This window comes from Piliocolobus tephrosceles, unplaced genomic scaffold (assembly GCF_002776525.5).
Source record: "Piliocolobus tephrosceles isolate RC106 unplaced genomic scaffold, ASM277652v3 unscaffolded_41, whole genome shotgun sequence".
Lineage (NCBI taxonomy): Eukaryota > Metazoa > Chordata > Mammalia > Primates > Cercopithecidae > Piliocolobus > Piliocolobus tephrosceles.
Window position 1 is genome coordinate 344282 of NW_022325420.1, and position 21915 is coordinate 366196.

A 21915-nucleotide genomic window follows, 5' to 3' on the forward strand; every position below is an offset into this window, starting at 1 on the left:
CCAAGAAATTTTAGCCCCAGCCTACTGCTTGGCCAGAAGAAAATGGAGTCAACTTCCCCATGGGACTGGGGCACATCTGTTCTGCAGGCCCTCCTCCACACCCTGCCTGGCTTCTCTGCAGGAACATGTGCACAGCAGCCTCCACTGCACAGCTGGATGCTTTGCTCCACCTGATTATGTTCCTGATGGACTGGGAGCACTTTAGATCCCCTAGCGCACGTGGAACCTAACTCCAAGGGTTCAAAGGATAGAGCCACTAGCTGATCCTGGTGTCCCAGGCTGCAGTGTGCAGCTCAAGAGTGCTGAGCCAAGATCTGTGGCCAGCACTCAAGTGGAAAACAAACCCACACTCTCAGAGCACTAAGAGGGATGAGATGTGTGGTTTCATGGGCTGGAACAGGAGCAAGGCATGCCTCCCTCCACAGGACCAGCCTGGAAGGAATGTGGCCTATCTCCTTGCTGGAGCCTCTGTTCAGGGAGCCCCACAGCTTGGATCACGTAACAAAAGAAATGCAGACACAGTACCAGTGATTAAAGGGGGCTCCCAAAGGTGTAGGAGTAGAACTAATGAGAGGAAGTCACCTCTCTCCGCACTGTCCTGCAAAGCATGGCTGGAAACTTGAGTAAATACAGGGGAGCCCTGTGGCTGAGTAAGGGCCTAACACACATTACTCTTACATGCCATCTACTGGATCATAGCCCAAACTGCCACACCAAAAAGAGTTTGCTAATATAGCACCCTGTGAAACCAAAAAAAAAAAAAAAAAAAAAAAGCATTAAGCCACAAATAAAGATGCTGTACAGAGCCTTTGCCCTTTCAAAACGTCCAGAAATAAAACCAAGTGACTATACTCAACTCACACCATATTTAAAGGAACACTAACCCTCCCAAATAGGAAAGAATCAGCCCAAAAATTCTGGCAATTTAAAAACCAGTGTCCTCTTACCTCAAAATGAGTGCACTAGCTCCCCAGCAATGTTTCTTAATCAGTATAAAATGACTGAAATGATAGACATAGAATTCAGAATATGGATGTCAAAGAAACTCATCAAGATTCAATAGAAAGTTGAAACTCAATTCAAGAAATCCAGTAAAATAATCCAAGAGTTCAAAGATGAAATAGCCATTTTCAGAAAGATTCAAATTTAGCTTCTAGACTTGAAAAAATTCACTGTAAGAATTTCATAATACAATCAGAAGTATTAATAACAGAATAGACCAGGCTGAGGAAAGACTTTCCGAACTCAAAGACTGGTTCTTTGAATCAACTCAAACAAAAATAAAGAAAAAAGTATTTTAAAAAATTAAACAAAAACTCCAAGAAATGTGAGATTATATAAAGAGAACAAATCTGCAACTCATTGGCCTTCCTGAGAGGGGAGAGATAATAAACAACTTGGAAAATACATTTGATGATATAGTTCATGAAAATTTCCCTAATCTCATGAAAGAGGTTAACATATGTATTCAAAAAATATGGAGAACTCCAGCTAGATATTCTATGAGACGACCATCCTCAAAGAACATTCTCATCAGATTCACTAAGGTCAATACAAAAGAAAAAAATTTAAAGGCAGCTAGAGTGAAGAGTCAAGTCCCAAACAGAGGGAACCCCATTAGGTTGGCAGCAGACCTTTCAGCAGAAACCTTACAAGCCAGGGCAGATTCGGGGCCAATTTTCAGCATCCTTAAAGAAAAGAAATTCCAACCAAGAATTTTATATCCCACTAAAATAAACTTTATAAGGGAAGGAGAAATAAAATCATTCTCAGATAAGCATACACTGAGGGAATTTGTTTCAAATAGACCACGAGCATTACAAGAGGTCCTTAAGGGAGTACTGAACATGGAATTAAAAGATCAGCACCTGCTACCACAAAAACACAGTTAAGAACATAGCTCACTGGCATTATAAAGCAACTACACAATATAGTCTATATAACAACCAGCTAATAAAATGATGACAGGATCAAAATCTCACATATCAATACTAACCCTAAATGTAAATGGGCTAAATGACATATTTAAAATGCACAGAGTAGCACCAAGTAGCACTTGGGTACAAAGATAAGACCCAACCATTTTCTGTCTTCAAGAGACCCATCTTGATGTAAGAATACACACAGGCTCAAAGTAAAGGGATGAAGAAAGGTACACCATACAAACAAAAAAGAGCAGGAGTTGCTATTTTATATCAGATACAATAGACTTTAAACCAATAAAAATTAAGCAGGACAAAGAAAGGCATTATGTAATAATAAAGAGTAAATCCAACAAGGAGATTTAACTATCCTAAATATTTACACACCAAATATTGGAGCACCCAGATTCATAAAACACATTCTTGTTGGCCTATGAACAGATTTAGACACAATAATAGTGGGAGACTTTAACACCCCACTGACAGCATCAGACAGACCTGCAAGACAGGAAACTAACAAAGAAACTCTGGACTTAAAATCAACACTTGACTAATTGGACCCAATAAGCATCTACAGAACACTCCACCCAACAACCACAGAATATATATTCTTCTCATCTATACATGGAACATATCCTAAGATTGACCACACGCTTGAACATAAAGCAAATCTCAATAGATTCCAACAAGGAATCGCCAAAGTAACCACTGAGCTAAAGCCAGCCCATCTCAATAGATTCCAAAAAAAATTAAATCATGCAAAGCACATTCTCACACCACAGTACAATAAAAACAGAAATCAGTATCAAAAAGATATCTTAAACCTACCCAAATACATGGATATTAAACAACTTGCTCCCAAATAACTTTTGGAAGAAGAATGAAATTAAGGCATAAATTTAAAATTTGTTTGAAATTAATGAAAATAGGAACTGAATTACCAAAATATCTGGAACACAACTAAAGTTGTGTAAAAAGGAATGTTTATAACACTAACCATCTTCATCAAAAAGAGAGATCTCAAATTAAAACTATAACTTTGCACCTAAAGGAGTTAGAAAACAGAGAGCAAACTAACCCAAAACCTAGCAGAAAAAATAAATAACTAATGCTAGAGAAGAACTGAACAAAATAGAGATGTAAAAATCCTTACAAAATATCAATGAAAACAGAAGTGGGTTCTTCAAAGAGATAAGTGAGATTGATAGACTGCTAACTACATTAACAACAAAAAAAGAGAGATCCAAATAAGTACAATCATAAATGACAAAGATGATATTAGAACTGATTCCACAGAAATACAAAAGATCCTCAGAGAATAATACTATGAATAACTCTATGCACAGAAATTAGAAAATCTAGAGGAAATGGATAAATTCCTGAAAACACACAAACTCCAAAAATTGAAAAGGAAGAGATCAAAATTTTGAATAGACCAATATTGAGCTCTGAAATTGAATCAGTAATAAAAAAAAAAACCTACCAACCAAAACAAGACATGAACCAGATGGATTCACAGTCAAATTCTACCAGATGTACAAAAAAGAATTGGTACTAATGCTACGGAAACTATCCCAAAAAATCAAAGAGGAGGGATTCCTCCTTAACTCATTACCTGAAGTTAGCATCAGCCTGATACCAAAATCTGGCAGAGACACATGACAATAGAAAACTTCAGGCCAGTTTGCCTGATGAACATAGATGCAAAGATTCTCAACCAAATACTAGCAAACCTAATTCAGCAGCACATCAAAAAGTTAATATACTACAACCAAGTAGGCATTATTCCTGGGATGCAAGGCTGGTTCAATGTATGCAAATCAGTAAATGTGATTCACCACATAAACAGAATGAAAGCAAAAAGTCACATAATCATCTCAATACATATAGAAAAAGCTTCTTATAAAAATTCAACATTCCTTCATGATAAAAAAACTCTCAACAGACTAGGCATCAATTGAAAGAAGAGACTTCAAAATAATAAGAGCCATCTATGACAAACCCACAGCTAACATCATATGGAATGGGCAAAAATTGGCAGTATTCCCCTTGAGGACTGGAACAAAACAAGTATACCTACTCTTACCACTCCTATTCAACATAGTACTGGAAGTCCTAGCCAGAGCAATCAGGCAAGAGAAAGAAATAAATGGCATCAAAATAGGAAAAAAAGTCAAACTATCGCTTTTTGTTAACGGTATGATTCTACACCTAGAAAACCCTAGAGACTGCCAAAAGGCTCTTAGAACTAATAAACAATTTTAGTGAAGTTTTAGGATACAAGATCAATGTACAAACCTCAGTAGCATTTTTATACACCAATAATGTCCAGGCTGAGTCAAATCAAGAACGCAATCCCATTTACAATAGCCACAATGAAAATGAAATACCTGGGACTAGAGATAAGCAAGGTGGTGAAAGATCTCTATGAGGATGACTTCAAAATACTGCTGAAAAAATCAGAGATGACATAAATAAATGGAAAAACCTTACATGTTCATGGATTGGAATAATTAATATTGTTAAAATCGCCATACTGCCCAAAGAAATTACAGATTCAATGCTCCTCCTATCAATCCGCCAATGTCACTTCTCATAGAATTGGGAAAAACTATTCTAACATTCATATGGGACCAAAAAAGAGCCCTAATAGTTAAAGCAATCCTAAGCAAAAAAACAAAGCTTATGCCAAAGACATAACTACCCAACTTCAAGCTATACTATAACGCTGCAGTAACCAAAACAACATGGTACTGACTGAAAACCAGACACATAGACAAATGGAACAGAATAGAAAACTCAGAGATAAAGCTGCACATCTACAACCATCTAATCTCCAACAAGGCCAGTAAAAGCAAGCAATGGTGAAAGGCTCTTTATTCAATAAACGGTGCTGGGATAACTGGCTAGACATATGCAGAACAATGAAACCGGACCCTTATTTTTCACCATATACAAAAATTATTTCAAGATATATTAAAGATTTAAATGTAGGACCTCAAGCTATAAAAATCCTTTAAGAAAACAGCAATAAGATACCATTTCATACCAATGAGAATGGCTATTACTGAAAAGTCAAAAAACAACAGATGCTGAAGAGGCTGCAGAGCAAAAAAAACACTTACACACTATTGGTGGGAACATAAATTAGTTCAGCTACTGTGGAAAGCAGTTTGGAGAATTCTCAAAGAACTTAAAACTGAGCTATCATTTGACCCAGCAGTCCCATTACTGGGTATATTTATTTATTTCTTTCCTTCCCAAAGGAAATAAATTGTTCTGCCAAAAAGACGCATGAACTCGTATGTTCATCACCACATTAGCAAAGACATGGAATCAACCTAGGTGCCCTTCAGTGGTGAACTGGATAAAGAAATGTGGTACATATATACATACCATGGAATACTACAGCCGTAAAAAGAACAAAATCACATCCTTTGCAGAAACACGAATGCAGCTGGAGGCCATAATTCTAAGCAAATTAACACAGGAACAGAAAATAAAATACTACATTTTCTCACTTGTAAGTGAGAGCTAAACATTAAGCACACATGGACATAAACATGGGAACAATAGGTGCTACAGACTACTGGGGACGAAGGGGAGGGGCCATAGGTGGAAAAATTACCTACTGGGTACTGTGCTCACTATCTGCATGACAAGGATCCGTATCCCAAACCTCAGCATCACGCCATATACTCACGCAGCAAACCTGCACACATACCCCCATATCTGCAATAAAAGTTGAAGTTTGGGGGAAAAAAGACAATAGAAGAGCAATGAACCAAGCATAAGACCCTTCAAAGCATGTGGCCCTGGAAGACCATCCAGGTCACATGCCCATGAAGCCAGCTTGGGTGGTAAAGCATAGTTGGTTAAGCATGAAGAGATATTTTTAAATATTTCTGTATGATTTTCATTTTTACAATGTGTGGGCATTGTTTTCTTAATCTGACAGTCTATATTTGAAAAGGTTGTATAAATTAGAACCAAGGCAGAGGCAGTGGAAATGCAGAGGGGAGAGCCTGAGAAAGATATTTTTTTTATTCAGAATCACAGGAGTTAGCCATAAACAGTCAGTTGCATACACTCATATTCCACACAACACAGAGATAATTGTGTAAACATTCACAAATACAACTATGACTAGCACTTATTTTAAGAAAGCTTCACTTACGAATAGGAGTAGGTGAGCAAAGGGTTTTCCCGGTACATCTGTTTCTTACTTTCCATGAGAATAATAAAAATATACAAAACCATCCTGTAATTTTTCTCTTTGGGAACATACTAAAGTGAATTGTCTCTCTCTGAAGAATTGAATTAAAAGGCAATGGAATTTGGCCAGGGCATTGAGAATTATTAGAAAGTTAGGTCTTCAAATAGTGTTCTGCTTTCTTTAGAATCTCCAAGTAGTAATTTCTCTCAGTTGAATTTCCTTATGTCGTTATTGTGACCTTTTATATCTTTTTCCTACTGTTTTACATTGATGAATGCCAAGACTGTACTTGCAAATAGAAGCCCACCTGCCTATATGGAAGGAACAATACAGAAATCAGTGGAGATCTGAAAAGATGTTCAAGCTTATAGTAATTTTGACCAGGAATCTAACCACACTTAATGGCCTGTGAGCAGGATCATACTTTATATACCTCAGTCATTTGTCTTCATTGCAGCAACATGAACAGGAGGCTGATCTTGGGTGGAAAGTTGGAACAAGTTTTCCCCTCTGAACATTAGGTGAATATGGGTCACTTTCGAACTCTAAATGTATCCAAACAATTTCATTTACAGATTTATTTCACTTGTAGGTTTTTGTATATGTACATAGGTTTTGTGATATACAATTGTGTTGAATTAAAGGAAAATCAATTGAAAAAAAGGAAGCTATATATTCAATGATACTTTCACACATTTCTTTAAATAGATACCCACCTCTTTACAAATGCTGAATGGAACACAGAAATTATGAGAACATAATTTTGTAACCACAGGGTGAAATATGTAGGAAATAGTTTAGAAATATGAAAATCAAATTTACAACTGTAAAAACTTAGAAGCCTGACCTAACTGAATTAAACAAGCCTTTATTTTGTTTGTCAGTGGAAAACAGTTCAGAATTTAAACCAGTAATAAAATATCTGAGAGGGGAGTGCAATTAAGAAAGGGAAATATAAAAAGGCAATATTTACAAAAAGTATTTAAACTCAGCTGTTAAAACAGGGAATGTAACTTAAATTTTTAAGTAATGTTTTCACGTTAAGTAGTGTCTTGGACTTAAAGGTGTTTAAATTTTCAAAGTGTGGCTAATTTATAATAATATGTTCTGACTAATATGTGAATTCCATTATGGTTATGTAATTCATTGTTGCCTGTGATTTTCAGTAAATCGGTCAGATACAAGGAAAGAGTGCAACTCATTCTTACCAGGAAATGATGACTTACACATGATGCCCTCCTTCAGCATTCAATAAATACTACAACAGTCCAGAGATAATGGCAATGTAGACAAATAATTTTGTTTCAAGCAGCTAGAAGAGCTATGCCTAGGTGATGTTATATAGTTGCTTGCTTCGGTCTTTTTTTTTTTTTCCACCAAACTTTATGTCTGAGAGTGATTTGCCTAAGTGTCAGTCTTTTATTTGTTTTTGACTGCAAACATCAATTTGCTTGCTCATCTACATCCAACTTAATTAAAATGCACAATTGGAAAACATTTATTGTAACCACATCACATTTGACAGAGGGATGCCTTGTTGAGCTAGGTTTTCATCATGACCTAAATGTCATTAGCTGGCTGACCAGCCTCAGCTTTGTATTACAACTGAACCACCCCTTTCATCATTTAGAAATGCGTGTTTCTCTTAGGAGATCAGTGGTTTTCGACCTTAGGGCTCATCAGAATCACTGTAGAGCTTTCTAAACATATGGGTTATGCTTGGCTCTGGACTAGATGTAACAAATAAGACTCCTCCTCACCTCACTTTTATTTCCCTTTTCTATAGCAATGTGAAAGCTCTCCGGTAAACAGGCATTACCTGGATTCATGGACAATTAGCTCTTACTGCACTCCTATATAACTTCCCCTTTGGGAAGGTTCTAGTGGGTTCCTGTTAACTAGGCTCAGTTGAAATCTACACGCACTTTATTAGATCCAGAGAAATGCTACCACTTCTGTAAATATTGGTGATAAAACTGATGTGATGCAGGAGGAAAGAAAGGAAAAAGGAAAATGATTTTAAGTTTTTTCTTTTTATTATCTTATCTATTGATACTACATGTATCCAATTCTCTTCCTGCCACAACAGATCAGAAGACTCTGAGAAGCTAACTACCTTTGTATTGATTCAACCTACATAGCCACCAAATTGCCTTTTACTTCTAACTTGTTTCTTTAACTCTGTCCTGGTTACTTTTGGTAATGCTGGAGAAAAGAGGTTATGGATTAAAATATTTAAAAGTCTAAGTATTATCATTGTTAGTTCCCTTCAAGAAGAAACAAAATGAGATAAAAATCGTTTCATTGTACATTTAAATTAAAAGTTCCCAAAGTCTTGCTTATATTTTTACCAATAAATGGTATTGGTAAGAAGTGATGTTTCTTGATAGTATTCATCTCAGGAAACCAGCTTCTCAAAATAAAAGACCTTTCAGGCATCACACAAATTAAAATTTCGCCTTTTACATACTTCCCACTTCTGCTAGTTCATAGGTGGAAAAATCTGAACAGAGGGTTTAGTTTTTCCCCAGGAAGAATTAGCATGTAAGAGAATGTGGTAGAGAATAGCTAAGCATTCATCAAAGTCAGTTTCTCTTCTCCATGGCATACAACTTGACTATATTTCTCAGTGTCTCCTGACATTAGGTATTTGGCCATGAGACTGAGTTCTAACCAGTGGAATGTGATCAGCAATGATGTGGCCAGCTTCCAGGGCTGGCCCGTAGAAAATCTGACAGCTTCTTTTTTCCTTCCTTCGGTTGGGTGTCAACATCCAGAGAGTCCCTAGAAGCCATAATTGAAGACACAGTCCAGTCATCCTGGGACCGTAAATGACCTCCCTGCCCCACCCCTGCACATAAGCCTGCCTTGAATCACCTGGACTGTTTTTCTGAGAGAGAAATAAACTTTAATTGGGTTTGAGCTATTATAAGTTTTTTTGCGCTATCTGCTACAGCACTTAGCTTATCTCACCTAATACAGGGATTATGCAACTCAGAAATGGGAAATAAAAACAAAGATAATTAAACAATTTTATAATAAGCCTATTCATATAGTTTGGATGTTTGTTTCCCCCAAGTCTCATGTTGAAATGTGATCCCCGTTGCTGGAAGTGGGACCTGTTGGAAGTTGTTTGGGTCATGAGGATGGATCCTTCATGAATACCTTGGTGCCTTCCCCACAGTAATTACTCACAGCAATTAGTGAGGTCTTGCTTGTTAGTTCACATGAAAGCTAGTCATTTAAAAGAGCCCAGAATCTCTCCTGCTCTTTCTCTTGCCCTGTGATGTGCCTCCTCCCTCTTCACCTTCTGCCATGAGTAAAAGCTTCCTGAGACCTCACCAGAAATCGAGCAGATGCTGATGCCATGCTTTTATAGCCTGCAGAACTGTGAGCCAAATAAATCTTTTTTCTTCTTCATAAATTTCCCAGTCTCAGGCATTCTTTTATAGTGATGCAAGACAGACTAACATAACAATTTAAAAACAAGCTTCAAGCTTTTGTAGAGCCTAAGAATATTACCTGCTTTTAGTTCCTATGGTTCATGATGCTATGAAAAAGAATGAGAAAATACCAACTCCTGTATACTTTGTGATAGCTCACACTGCATGCAGAGTCATGGGAGTAGAACAGACGCAAAACTCTTCTAAACATATCTTTGTGTTTAAAACCACATCACATTTTTTCTCTTTGCTTATCCAAAAAAGAAACAATACCCATGCATGCTAATGTAAGGCAATAAGTTTCACAGGGGAGAGAAAGAATTATTTATAAATTGTATGTCTGTCATAAATATTTGTTATGATACTCTAGGCCTTTCAAAACAGAAGTTGTTCCTTAAAACAAATAATCTGCAAATTTCCTTTTTAAAAATCTACCAAACTGAATGGCCTAAAAGATATAGAGATTGAATAGGAATCATATAACTGAAATAATTCACTCTTTAATTCCTGACAGTATTTTCTTTTTTTTATTATTTATTTATTTTTTATTGTTTTACTTTAAGTTCTAGGGTACATGTGCACAACGTGCAGGTTTGTTACATATGTATACATGTGCCAGGTTAGTGTGCTGCACCCGTTAACTCGTTATTTATATTAGGTATATCTCCTAATGCTATCCCTCCCCCCTCTTCCCACCCCCGGCAGGCCCCAGTATGTGATGTTCCCCACCCTGTGTCCATGTGTTCTCATTGTTCAATTCCCACTATGAGTGAGAACATGCGGTGTTTGGTTTTCTCTCCTTGCAATAGTTTGCCCAGAATGATGGTTTCCAGCTTCATCCATGTCCCTATAAAGGACATGAAGTCAATGAAGTCATCCTTTTTTATGGCTGCATAGTATTCCATGGTGTATATGTGCCACATTTTCTTAATCCAGTCTATTATCAATAGACATTTGGGTTGGTTCCAAGTCTTTGCTATTGTGAATAGTGCTGCAATAAACACACGTGTGCATGTGTCTTTATAGCAGCATGATTTATAATCCTTTGGGTATATGCCCAGTAATGGGATGGCTGGGTTAAATGGTATTTCTAGTCCTAGATCCTTGAGGAATCACCACACTGTCTTCCACAATGGTTGAACTAGTTTACAGTCCCACCAACAGCATAAAAGCATTCCTATTTCTCCGCATCCTCACCAGCACCTGTTGTTTCCTGACTTTTTAATAATTGCCATTCTAACTGGTATGAGATGGTATCTCATTGTGGTTTTGATTTGCATTTCTCTGATGGCCAGTGATGATGAGCATTTTTTCCTGTGTTGGCTGAATAAATGTCTTCTTTTAAGAAGTGTCTGTTCATATCCTTTGCCCACTTTTTAATGGGGTTGTTTGATTTTTTTCTTATAAATTTGTTTAAGTTCTTTGTAGATTCTGGATATTAGCCCTTTGTCAGATGTGTAGATTGTAAAAATATTCTCCCATTCTGTAGGTTGCCTGCTCACTCTGATGGTAGTTTCTTTTGCTGTGCAGAAGCTCTTTGGTTTAATTAGATCCCATTTGTCAATTTTGGCTCTTGTTGCCATTGCTTTTGGTGTTTTAGTCATGAGGTCCTTGCCCATGCTTATGGCCTGAATGGTACTGCCTAGGTTTTCTTCTGGGGTTTTTATGGTTTGGGGTCTAACATTTAAGTCTTTAATCCATCTTGAATTGATTTTTGTATAAGGTGCAAGGAAGGGATCCAGTTTCAGCTTTCTACAGATGGCTAGCCAGTTTTCCCAGCACCATTTATTAAATAGGGAATCTTTTCCCCATTTCTTGTTTTTGTCAGGTTTGTCAAAGATCAGATGGTTGTAGATGTGTGATTTCTGAGGGCACTATTCTGTTCCATTGGTCTATATCTCTGTTTTGGTACCAGTACCATGCTGTTTTGGTTACTGTAGTCTTGTATAGTTTGAAGTCAGGTAGCATGATGCCTCCAGCTTTGTTCTTTTTGCTTAGGATTGTCTTGGCAATGTGGGCTCTTTTTTGGTTTCATGTGAACTTTAAAGTAGTTTTTTCCAATTCTGTGAAGAAAGTTATTGGTAGCCTGATGGGGATGTCATTGAATCTATAAATTACCTTGGGTAGTATGGCCATTTTCACGATATTGATTCTTCCTATCCATGAGTATGGAATGTTCTTCCATTTGTTTGTGTCCTCTTTTATTTCACTGAGCAGTGGTTTGTAGTTCTCCTTGAAGAGGTCCTTCACATCCCTTGCAAATTGGATTGCTAGGTATTTTATTCTCTTTGAAGCAATTGTGAACGTGAGTTCACTCATGATTTGGCTCTCTGTCTGTTATTGGTGTATAGGAATGCTTGTGAGTTTTGCACGTTGATTTTGTATCCCAAGACTTTGCTGAAGTTCCTTATCAGCTTAAGGAGATTTGGGGCTGAGACAATGGGGTTTTCTAAATATATGATCATGTCATCTGCAAACAGGGACAATTTGGCTTCCTCTTTTCCTAATTGAATACCCTTTCTTTCTCTTGCCTGATTGCCCTGGCCACAACTTCCAACACTATGTTGAATAGGAGTGGTGAGAGAGGGCATCCCTGTCTTGTGCCAGTTTTCAAAGGGAATGCTTCCAGTTTTTGCCCATTCAATATGATATTGGCTGTGGGTTTGTCATAAATAGCTCTTATTATTTTGAGATACATTCCATCAATACCTAGTTTCTTGAGAGTTTTTAGCATGAAGTGCTGTTGAATTTTGTCAAAGGCCTTTTCTGCATCTATTGAGATAATCATGTGGTTTTTGTCTTTGGTTCTGTTTATATGACAGATTACTTTTATTGATTTGCGTATGTTGAACCAGCCCTGCATCCCAGGGATGAAGCCCACTTGATCATGGTGGATAAGCTTTTTGATGTGCTGCTGGATTTGGTTTCCCAGTATTTTATTGAGGATTTTTGCATTGATGTTCATCAGTGATATTGGTCTAAAATTCTCTTTTTTTGTTGTTGTGTCTCTGCCAATTCCTGACAGCATTTTCAAATTGTGTGATATGCACATTAAAAAGCTGACATTTTGAAGTTAGACATCTTGTAGTTAGAAATATCAATCTCTTACAAAAATTGCTTTTCCAACAGAACAATCAATATTAAAATTACAACTGAATTTTCATTGTAGTTATACTTTATTATTTCCATCTTTCATGAATGGAAAGGCACTAGAATAACATAATCCTCTAGAAATCCCAGAGCTATGTCTGCTAGATTCAAATTTGTTATTGAGATATTTGCGACTTAGAAGAGCTTGTCGTGCGAATGACAGTGGTGATGCTTCCTTCTCCCATTCAGGTAGCTCTTGCTAGTCACTAATCAGCAATGGGGTCACCTGGGATCCATTCTGAGAGCATTGGTTTGCTCAGGTTGGCGATCTCTCTTCCAGTCCTCCATACAGAACTTTCCAGCCACCCTTCAAGTCCTGCTGGAGATCAGGAGGAGGTTTGGTAGGGCAGGAGAGAAATAGCTGTGACTTAGACATTTCCTATTTTTGCTGCCATTTTCTCTAGAGGAGCTAACAAATTTTAAGTGCCTCACAAGGTGGCATACGTTCATTTTGTGCTTACATTTTGTGCATACATACATTTTGTGCCAAGAATATAAGAAGTATTTAAAATCACATTTAAGTCCTCCAACATGGAGCTCTGTTTCTCCCCACTGCACATATAATGAAATGAACCCTTGGAGAGGTCACATAATTTGTCTAAAATCATCTATTTAATAAATAATAGTACCTAAGAATTCCGAAACAGGACTGTTGTGCTGCTGGCATGCTTTGATGGGCTGCCTTTTCACATATAAACACACAGAAAATACTGGAAATCTAGGAATTATGTTGTTGTTTTTCTCAGTAATGTATACCTCCTTTGATTTTTCTCAGCCTTTGTATTGCTCAGCATAGCCCACAATACAGATATGTAGGGAGCTTGCTGGCTGCATGGGGATACCCTAGGAGGGACTGCACCTTGATACTGAAATGAAAAGAAACTACGAGAAAAACCCATACTGGCGATTTAGTTTAAAACAACATCTCAAAGGTCTTTGAATTGTATCCTCAAAGGGCTGAATTGTATCCCCTCCACCAAATTCATACATTGACATTATAACCCCCAGTACCTCATAATGTGTCTGTATTTAGAGATAGGGCCCTTGAAGAGCTGATTAAGGTAAAATGAGGTCCTATATATGGGGCCTACTTAATCCAATATGACTGGGATCTTTAAGAAGAGATTAGGACATAAACAGAGGAAAGACACAAAGAAAAGACAGCCACCTACAAGCCAGAGAGGGCCTTGGAAGGAACTAACCCTACTAGCTACTTGATCTTGGGACTTCTAGCCTCCAGAAATATGAGAAAAATAATTTCTGTTGTTGAAACCACACAGCCTCTGGTACTTCCTTATGGCAGCCCTAGCAAACCAATACTAATGGAGTTGCATAACTGCTGATATCTAAAATTAAGAGCATTCCTAATTATACAATGTTCCTCTTTAAAAATCAGAAATGTAGGCAAGCAAATCAAACGTAAATAGTGAAAAGTTGAATGTAGAAAGAAGAAATTCAAGTTATTTCACCAACTATTTTATTACACTGGAATGTTATTGCTCCAAATGCAACCTGGCTGAGAGGATCTATGAGTGAGTCCTTGAAATCTTGTTATTCGGGGTAGCCTAATGATGCTTAGGATTACACTACTTGAGCTGAAGGCAAATCAGAGAAGCTGTCTGGATTTCTCCACGCAGCTACTTGGATACACTTACCGTGGAAAGACTTTAAACTTTTGCAGATTCTCACTAAATTTTCTGCAGGTGGACAAATACAGAAATACCTGAGAAATGATGGCAATGCCTGCCGTTAAAGTCAGAAGAAAACATGTGCATGACTAATGGAAAGAGAAATCTCAAAAGAAAGAAAAAAACTGAAGAATGAATTAAATCTTATCCAAAGACATTAGAAGGGATTGTCTATGACAAAAGTCCCTTTGACTTTCAAGTCACTACTTATTTTTAAAGTGCATGCATGCAACTATAGGGGAAAATTAGAATTAGAAATTGACTCTGACCTCAAATATTTCTTGATAGGCTGTGAGAAAAAAGATGCAGACACAAAAAGCCATAATTTCATGAGGCTTCTGTAAAATCTGTAAGGGCAGTCAAAATGTAATAAAATCAAAGAGAACAGCAAAAGTAATTGTGGCTAGGGGCACTGGATGAGACAGCATTCACACAGGGTCTGGAGGGTGACAAGTGGGGTTACAGAGGGAAGAACTTTCAAGGCAGACAGACTAACATAAGAAAAAGCAGATGTTGAATGCAAATCATGTTTAGCAGAAAACATGTTTACGTAAAGGGAAGCATGAAGAGGATGGGGCCCTTCACCTTGCACTTAAAGGACCTGGGTTTGAACCCTGGGTTCTCCATTTAGTAGATTTATGTCCTCCATCTTCCTGAGCCTCAAATTTCTCATCTGTGAAAAGGAGATACTGAATCACACCTCACAGTTGTGAAGATTAAAAGTGAGTACCCTGTGTGAAATCTCCACCTAGCAAAGACTGATACGCAATAAAAACTCAGTATATGTGAGAGGAACCTATAGGATTCTGTAAGAAACAAGGAACCAATAAAGTTTTTGAGCACACAAATGAGACGACCAGAACTAGACATTTGGAAATTTATCACAGCAATATTGTGTGTAGAATGAATTAAAAGACAGCCATTGTACAGGAAGGGAGACCCAGTAGGAGAGTATTACACTGGTGCAGGTTGGAGGCAGTGAAAGCATGAACAGTGCTACTGGGAATGAGCAGGAGGGGATGTGGTTAAGAGGCTTCATTGGAGAGAAAATGGCACTGGGATGGGCACCCTGGGACATGCACTGCTGTTCAGAAAATTAGATTCTGGTTCTGTGGCAGAACCAAGTAAACATGACCTCTATTGAGCTACCTCTGTGAATTCTCAGTTTGCACAACTATAAAATAAAAAGATTGGAAAATCCCTAAGTATTCCTGGAGCACTAAAATGCTTCATGCCTATTTGAATCAATAGAACTTGTTAAGCTGATTAAATGAGAAAGTAAAGAGCATAAGGGAGATATAAAAATTGAAGATAACCTGAAACAAGTGGTAAATATGAGTTAGTGGGTCAGTAGATGATGGCATTACTAAGAATATGGAAGAGATGAAAAGGAACAGGTTTGGAGAGAATATAATGAATGTTATTTCTAACAGTTTGAAGGACTGTCCTTCAAACAATTAGGTAGTGTTGTGAATATTCAAAATTTCATTATTTTAAACTATCTCCTGTACCATGTAAACATAAGCTTTTAAACAAATGCTTTCTCTTTAACTTATAGATTCTGTTCATTGGAGATTCAACCAACAGAGGGATCATGTACTATCTTATCGAAAGGCTGAATGAAACGTTGCAGGAATGGCAGAAAGTACATGGCACTAAATTCTATCACAACGTCAATGGTGGGAAGACTTTGATCAGTTATTCCTACTATCCCCAGTTCTGGATAAGCCCTTCACTGAGACCAACATTTGAAAATGCACTTGAACACCTGTTGCAAAGGTACAATGAAACTATAATCAAAGACACAAAGCCCACAAAGTACTGATGTTCTAGGAGCAGTCATCACTGCTCAACTGCTCACTGTACATCACATGTGCTCAAAAGGTTAGATACCAAGTAAGGGGGCGGAAAACAAGTTGGAAATTACAAGGAGTCTTATGATCAAGATGCCAGATACAGTGAAATGTGAGGCAGTGCAGTTACAATGTTTACCTTCTGTTTTAGGGCAACATGTGTTGTTTTTCTTTCTGGATTTCAGATCACGCCCCCTAGAGAATACTGTCCAGACTGTATTGGTTGTTGGTGGAGTTCAGTGGCTTAATTCCAATCACCTGCAAATTATTCACAAGGTTTTGAAGAGGTAAATGTCTGTAACAATAATTGTCATTAGTATTCTAAGTCAAAAAAGTTACTATGGATGTGACTTGAGTTTTATCCAGATTTTATTTAAAGAACAACTTATAATTTAGCATTAAGTATTTAAAGTCTAGTTTAAAATACTAAAATAAAATAGTCTTGTATCCAGTCACAATATGGTTGTTCATTATCCAGATTTACATTTAGTAAAGATCAAAATGTGTCTGACACCTAAAACTCTATCTTTAAAAAAACCATAATATACATCAAATATATAAAACGAGCATTTAGTCTTATATTGCCAATTATCACATTCTGAAAGAATTCAATGGTATTTGTTTATATAAACAACAAACATCTAGAAGTGTAATTAAAGTTACTGACTTTAGAATTATAATTATCTCATTCAGGGAAAATTTACTCAATATCCTAGTGATCATCAAAACTTTGGGAATTGGATTTCATCTGCCAGTGGATGGAGTACATTTCTTAACACAGGTAAGCACATTTTCTCTAAGCTAGGTGAATTTTAAGGATCCCTGCTGGAAAAAGACCCATAAGGCACTATATAATATTGAGTTATCTTCATGAAAGTAAAAAAAAGAGAATATACTTAAGGGTTATGTTTTTTCCATAAATTATAATTAATTTCATGTAGCCCACAAATATGTTGTAAATAATCCACTGACTTAATAAAAGAGGAAACAGAGTGTTGAACTATGCAAAAATAAAGAGCTGAGGGGTCTTACCCCACCAATTTTGCATACACTTTTAAAGGCTATATTACAAAGATTTCCTTTTGTCAGGTTCATGCTGAAACCACAAACAAAATTATCACTATCATGAGTCCTTTGGGAAAGAGTGGTCTTTTTGAAGATGATTTCAAACTGATTGCTTTATTTTAAAAATAGTGTTTGAAGCAGTACCATTGGTTTTTCCTGTAATTGGATATTAATCAATGAAAAGAGTAGGGGTCTCTGGCCAGTTGTTATAGAAGAGGGTAAATTAGCCTCAGCACTAAATAGAAGTCTCAGAAAAGAAAAGAAACAGGATCTGTAGGGAAGAGAACCAGCTGCTCTTGCTTAAGCTATGGGACTTCTGGAGCAGCCAGAATTATTGGGCAATATCAGAGTAATGACTCTGGTGAGCCCTGGGAATTGGGGAGACAGGAAGCTGTCCATTTAACATGTAAGGAGGTTGAGATTTATATTTCTGTGTCTCTGTTGAGTGCTACTACCTTTCCGCAGCACAGAACACAAGACCCCCCAATTCTTTTCTCCAAAATGTATCTGCCTGGACAGCAGATCTTCTGTGATGCAAAAACAGGAGAACTGGTAGAAAGTGGCCAAGGTACAGCCTCTAAATTCAGCATCTTGGAGCTAGCAGGGGTTAAGGTAATTCAAAATGAGTTGAGGCATTTAACATCTGGGATAGCCAAAGGGTTTAAGACTATTGGGGATCAGGAGAGGGGACCTTTGATAATGTCTTCCGTGGATTGAATCCCTTTAATGTTATTTGAAGACTACAGGTCGAGGTCCACAAATCAGTCTTGAGGACTCCAGTAGCTCTACTGTGCCTCTTTGGTTGCAGCTCCTCACAGTATTTGGCATACTTGTGGCCTTTGCTTATACTTAGGTTACAATTCAGAATCAATTCACCTCAGCAAACATTTCCTCAGCACTTACTATGTGCCAGATATTGTGTTAAACATTATGACTGCCACCTGAACTTTGACGGTGCTCATCAATCTTTTCAAACTGAGTGAAGACAGAAGGAGAAAAGAAGAGGAAGGGCAAAGAACAGAAAAAAGGAAAAAGGGATAATTGCAAGTGAAGGCAGAAAACAAATTCAAAATTTTCATCATGTGCTCATATAGCCTTTCAGTGCTGGCTTCCATCTTTCTCTGTAGACTTTATCCCTTGTGACCAGTGCATATGCACACAAGCGTGTGTGCACACACACACATTCACACTCACAACACCACTGAGCTCAGTCAGGCTGAGCATATTTCAGTTTCTCAAGCACACCATGCTCTCAGTCACCTCCAGACCTTTGAAATAAATCCCTGCTCCTTCTACTTGGAGTTGACTCCTCCACCATTAGCTTACATGCTAGTTCTTCAGAGAAAACCTCTTGACACACTAGACTGGGTTGGCTGCTCCTGCCATGAGCTCCTGTAACAGTGTCTTATGTCCTTACTCATGCCACTCAGCACCTATACTCCTTGGCTGTCTGTCTCCTCTGCTGGATGGTAATTGTGAGAGCAACAAGGGAGTTGTGGGTTAGGGGAATTTGTTTGGCTTACCCTGACAGCTCAAATGCCAAATACAATTCTCAGCACATGGTAGACCATCAAAAAATGCCTGGTGTACAAGTAAGTGTAGCAAGCATAATATCTAACAGGTAATTTTCCAACCTTTTGTCCTCTCCCTTCCTCCCACTTCTTGTAGACCCCAGTGTCCATTGTTTCTATCTTTATGCATATTCAGTATTCAGCTCCCACTCATAAGTGAGGAGATGCAGTATTTGATTTTCCATTTCTGCATTATTTAGCTGATGGAAGGCTCCAGGTGCATCCATGTTTCTGCAAAAGACATGATTTTGTTCTTTAGGCTGCATAGTATTCTGTGGTAAATACGTACCACGTTGTCTTTATCTCATACACTTTTGATGAGCACCTAGGTTGGTTCTATGTCTTTTCTGTTGTGAATAGTGCTGTGATGAACATACAAATCCATGTCTTTTTGGTAGGATGATTTCTTTTCTTTTGGATACATATCAAGTAATGGGATTGCTGGGTCAAATGGTAGTTCTATTTTTAGTTCTTTAAGAAGCCTTCAAACTGCTTTCCACAGTGGTTAAATTAATTTATGTTTCCACCAACAGTTTATTAGCCATTCCTGTTTTGCACAGCCTCACAAACATCTGTTAATTTTTCACTTTTCAGTAATAGCCATTCTGATGGGCTCAAGATAGTATCTCATGGTGATTTTGATTTGCATTTCTGTGATGGTTTGTGGCATTTAACATTTTTTCATGTCTGTTGGGTGCTTCTATGTTGTATTAGTCTACTTTCCATTGCTATAAAGAAATACCAGTGACTGGGCAAATTATAAAGGAAAGGGGTATTTTGGCTCACTGTTCTGCAGACTATACAAGAAGCATGGCACCAGCATCTGCTCTGGTGAGGCTTCAGGAAGCTTACAATCATGACAGAAGGCTAAGGGAGAGCAAGTGTGCCACATGACAAGAGTCACATAAGGAGAGAGGGAGAAGGAGAGAGAGAGGGAAGGTGCCAGATTATTTTAAACAACCAGATCTTGCGTGAACTCATTACTGTGGAGAAGGCACCTAGCTGTTCATGAAAGGTCCCCTCCCATGACCCAAACACCTCCCACTAAACCTCACCTCCAACACTGGGGTTCACATTTCAACATGAGATTTGGAGGGGACAAATATTCAAATCATATGTCTTCTTTTGAGAAGTGTCTACCACTTTTTAATGGGTTTGTTTGTTTTCTACTTGCTGATTTAAATTACTTATGGATTCTAGATATTTGAACTTTGTCAGATCCATAGTTTGTAAATATTTTCTCCATTCTGTAGATTGTCTGTTTGCTCTGTTGATAGTTTCTTTTGCTGTGCATAGCTCTTTAGTTTAATTGGGTGCCACTTGTCAGTTTTTGGTTTCGTTACAATTGTTTTTAAGGTCTTGGTCATAAATTCTTTGTAAAGGCCAGTGTCCAAAATGGTATTTACTAGTTTTCTCCTAGGATTTTTATAGTTTGAGGTCTTACATGAAAGTCTTTAATCCATCTTGAGTTAATTTTTATATATGGTAATAGGTAAGGATCCAGTTTCGTAATTTTGCATATAGAGAGCCAGTTATCCCAGCACTATTTATTGAGGGTCCTTTTCCCATTGCTTATTTTTGTTGAGTTTGTTGAAATAAGTTGGTTGTAGGTGCAGCTTCTTTCTGGGTTCTCTATTCTCCTTCATTGGTCTATGTGTCTGTTTTTGTACCAAAACTATGCTGTTTTGGTCACTGTAGTCTTATAGTTTGAAGTCACATAATGTGATGTGTTGGCTTTATTCTTTTTCTTTAGGATTGTTTTGGTTATTAGGACTCCTTTTTGGTTCCATATGAATTTTAGAATAGTTTTCTCTAATTCTGTAAAAAATAGCATTGGTAATTTGATAGGAATAGCATTAAATCTGTAGATTGCTTTAGGCAGTAATGTTAATTTTTAAATTGAGAATTTTAGATATTTTATGAGTCTTTGTGGGCAATAAATTTAACCACTTTTTACTGAAGAATTTCAAAACTGTATGCCACTATAGATATTGCTGTTTTATACATAAATGATTACATGTATGTTTTGAATAAAAAAAAGAAGACGTTTATTTAAGAAATGCATGTGAAATTCCTTATCTTACACTATGACTAATCCCAGTAAAAAAGACATTTACATAATTTCCACCTGAGTTATTGAATCATAAAACAATCCTCTATTAATAAAAATTTTAATTCTTTTGCTTTCCAATCAGAGTGAAGTACAGAACTTATGGAAAGAAAATTTGATTATTCTGGATACTGCAAAAACATATGGCTATGAAGTAGTTGACACATTCACTATAACAATGGGGCGTTACAAAGAGTTTCTGCAGGGAAAGTGTGGATGTCATTTCCATGAGGTATTTATGCTGGCTACATGAGTTTTACAGCTTTTGATTTTTTTAATTGTTTGTTGTATCTTTAATTGTATTGTCAGTCTTATTTTGCATGAAACAAAAAACAATGTCAGATGGAGATTAAATGATATGTTCATCATCACTCAGCCAAGGCATATAGTAACCACAACTTTAGCTCTACCAAATGAGATGTTAAAAAATTTATGTTTGTTTAGACACTTCAAAACTGGGACAATTGGTCAATGCAGGCAGGAATATGGGAACCTGGAGAGCACTTATTTTCTCTAATAGACTTCAAGCCTTCCCATCAGAAATTGCATCCAAAAAAAAGTGGCAAAGTTTTTCAGTAGCAGCAGCTTGCAAAGCATGACTACTTAATGTGCTAAACTAAGGAATGACATTCTTTCATTGCCTAGTCCAATGTATAACAGGAGGACCTGTGTTTTGAGTAGGGTCCCCCCCACCAGAGTGAAAATGATTTTATCTTTAACCTATAAATAAGTTTAAGCTGATAAGGTGATAGCCTAAAACAATTTTATTCTTTTTCCTCCTGTCCTTTTGAACCCTCTGTGGATTGCTTCCTCCCTAACCCTTGAATAAAAATCTTGGTCAGGACCCATAAGTTTAATACCACTTTCAGATAACAACAGGTCTCCAGTCACCTTCAG

At 37.3% G+C, this 21915-nt stretch overlaps 1 protein-coding gene across 9 annotated transcripts in view; it reads left to right on the plus strand.

The window, feature by feature from the left end:
• LOC111550158 (cadherin-like and PC-esterase domain-containing protein 1) overlaps positions 1-21915 on the plus strand; it is a 304071-nt gene that overhangs the window by 254051 nt on the left and 28105 nt on the right. For 8 of the 9 annotated variants that reach the window (XM_026454346.1, XM_023223426.2, XM_023223424.2 and 5 more), the window contains 4 exons: positions 15978-16198; positions 16458-16559; positions 16966-17053; positions 21104-21250. The exons of the other annotated variant lie outside the window; for it this stretch is intronic. In XM_026454346.1, coding sequence (XP_026310131.1) covers positions 15978-16198; positions 16458-16559; positions 16966-17053; positions 21104-21250 — 558 coding nt within the window. The remainder of the gene's footprint in view (positions 1-15977; positions 16199-16457; positions 16560-16965; positions 17054-21103; positions 21251-21915) is intronic. 9 annotated transcript variants of the gene reach the window in all.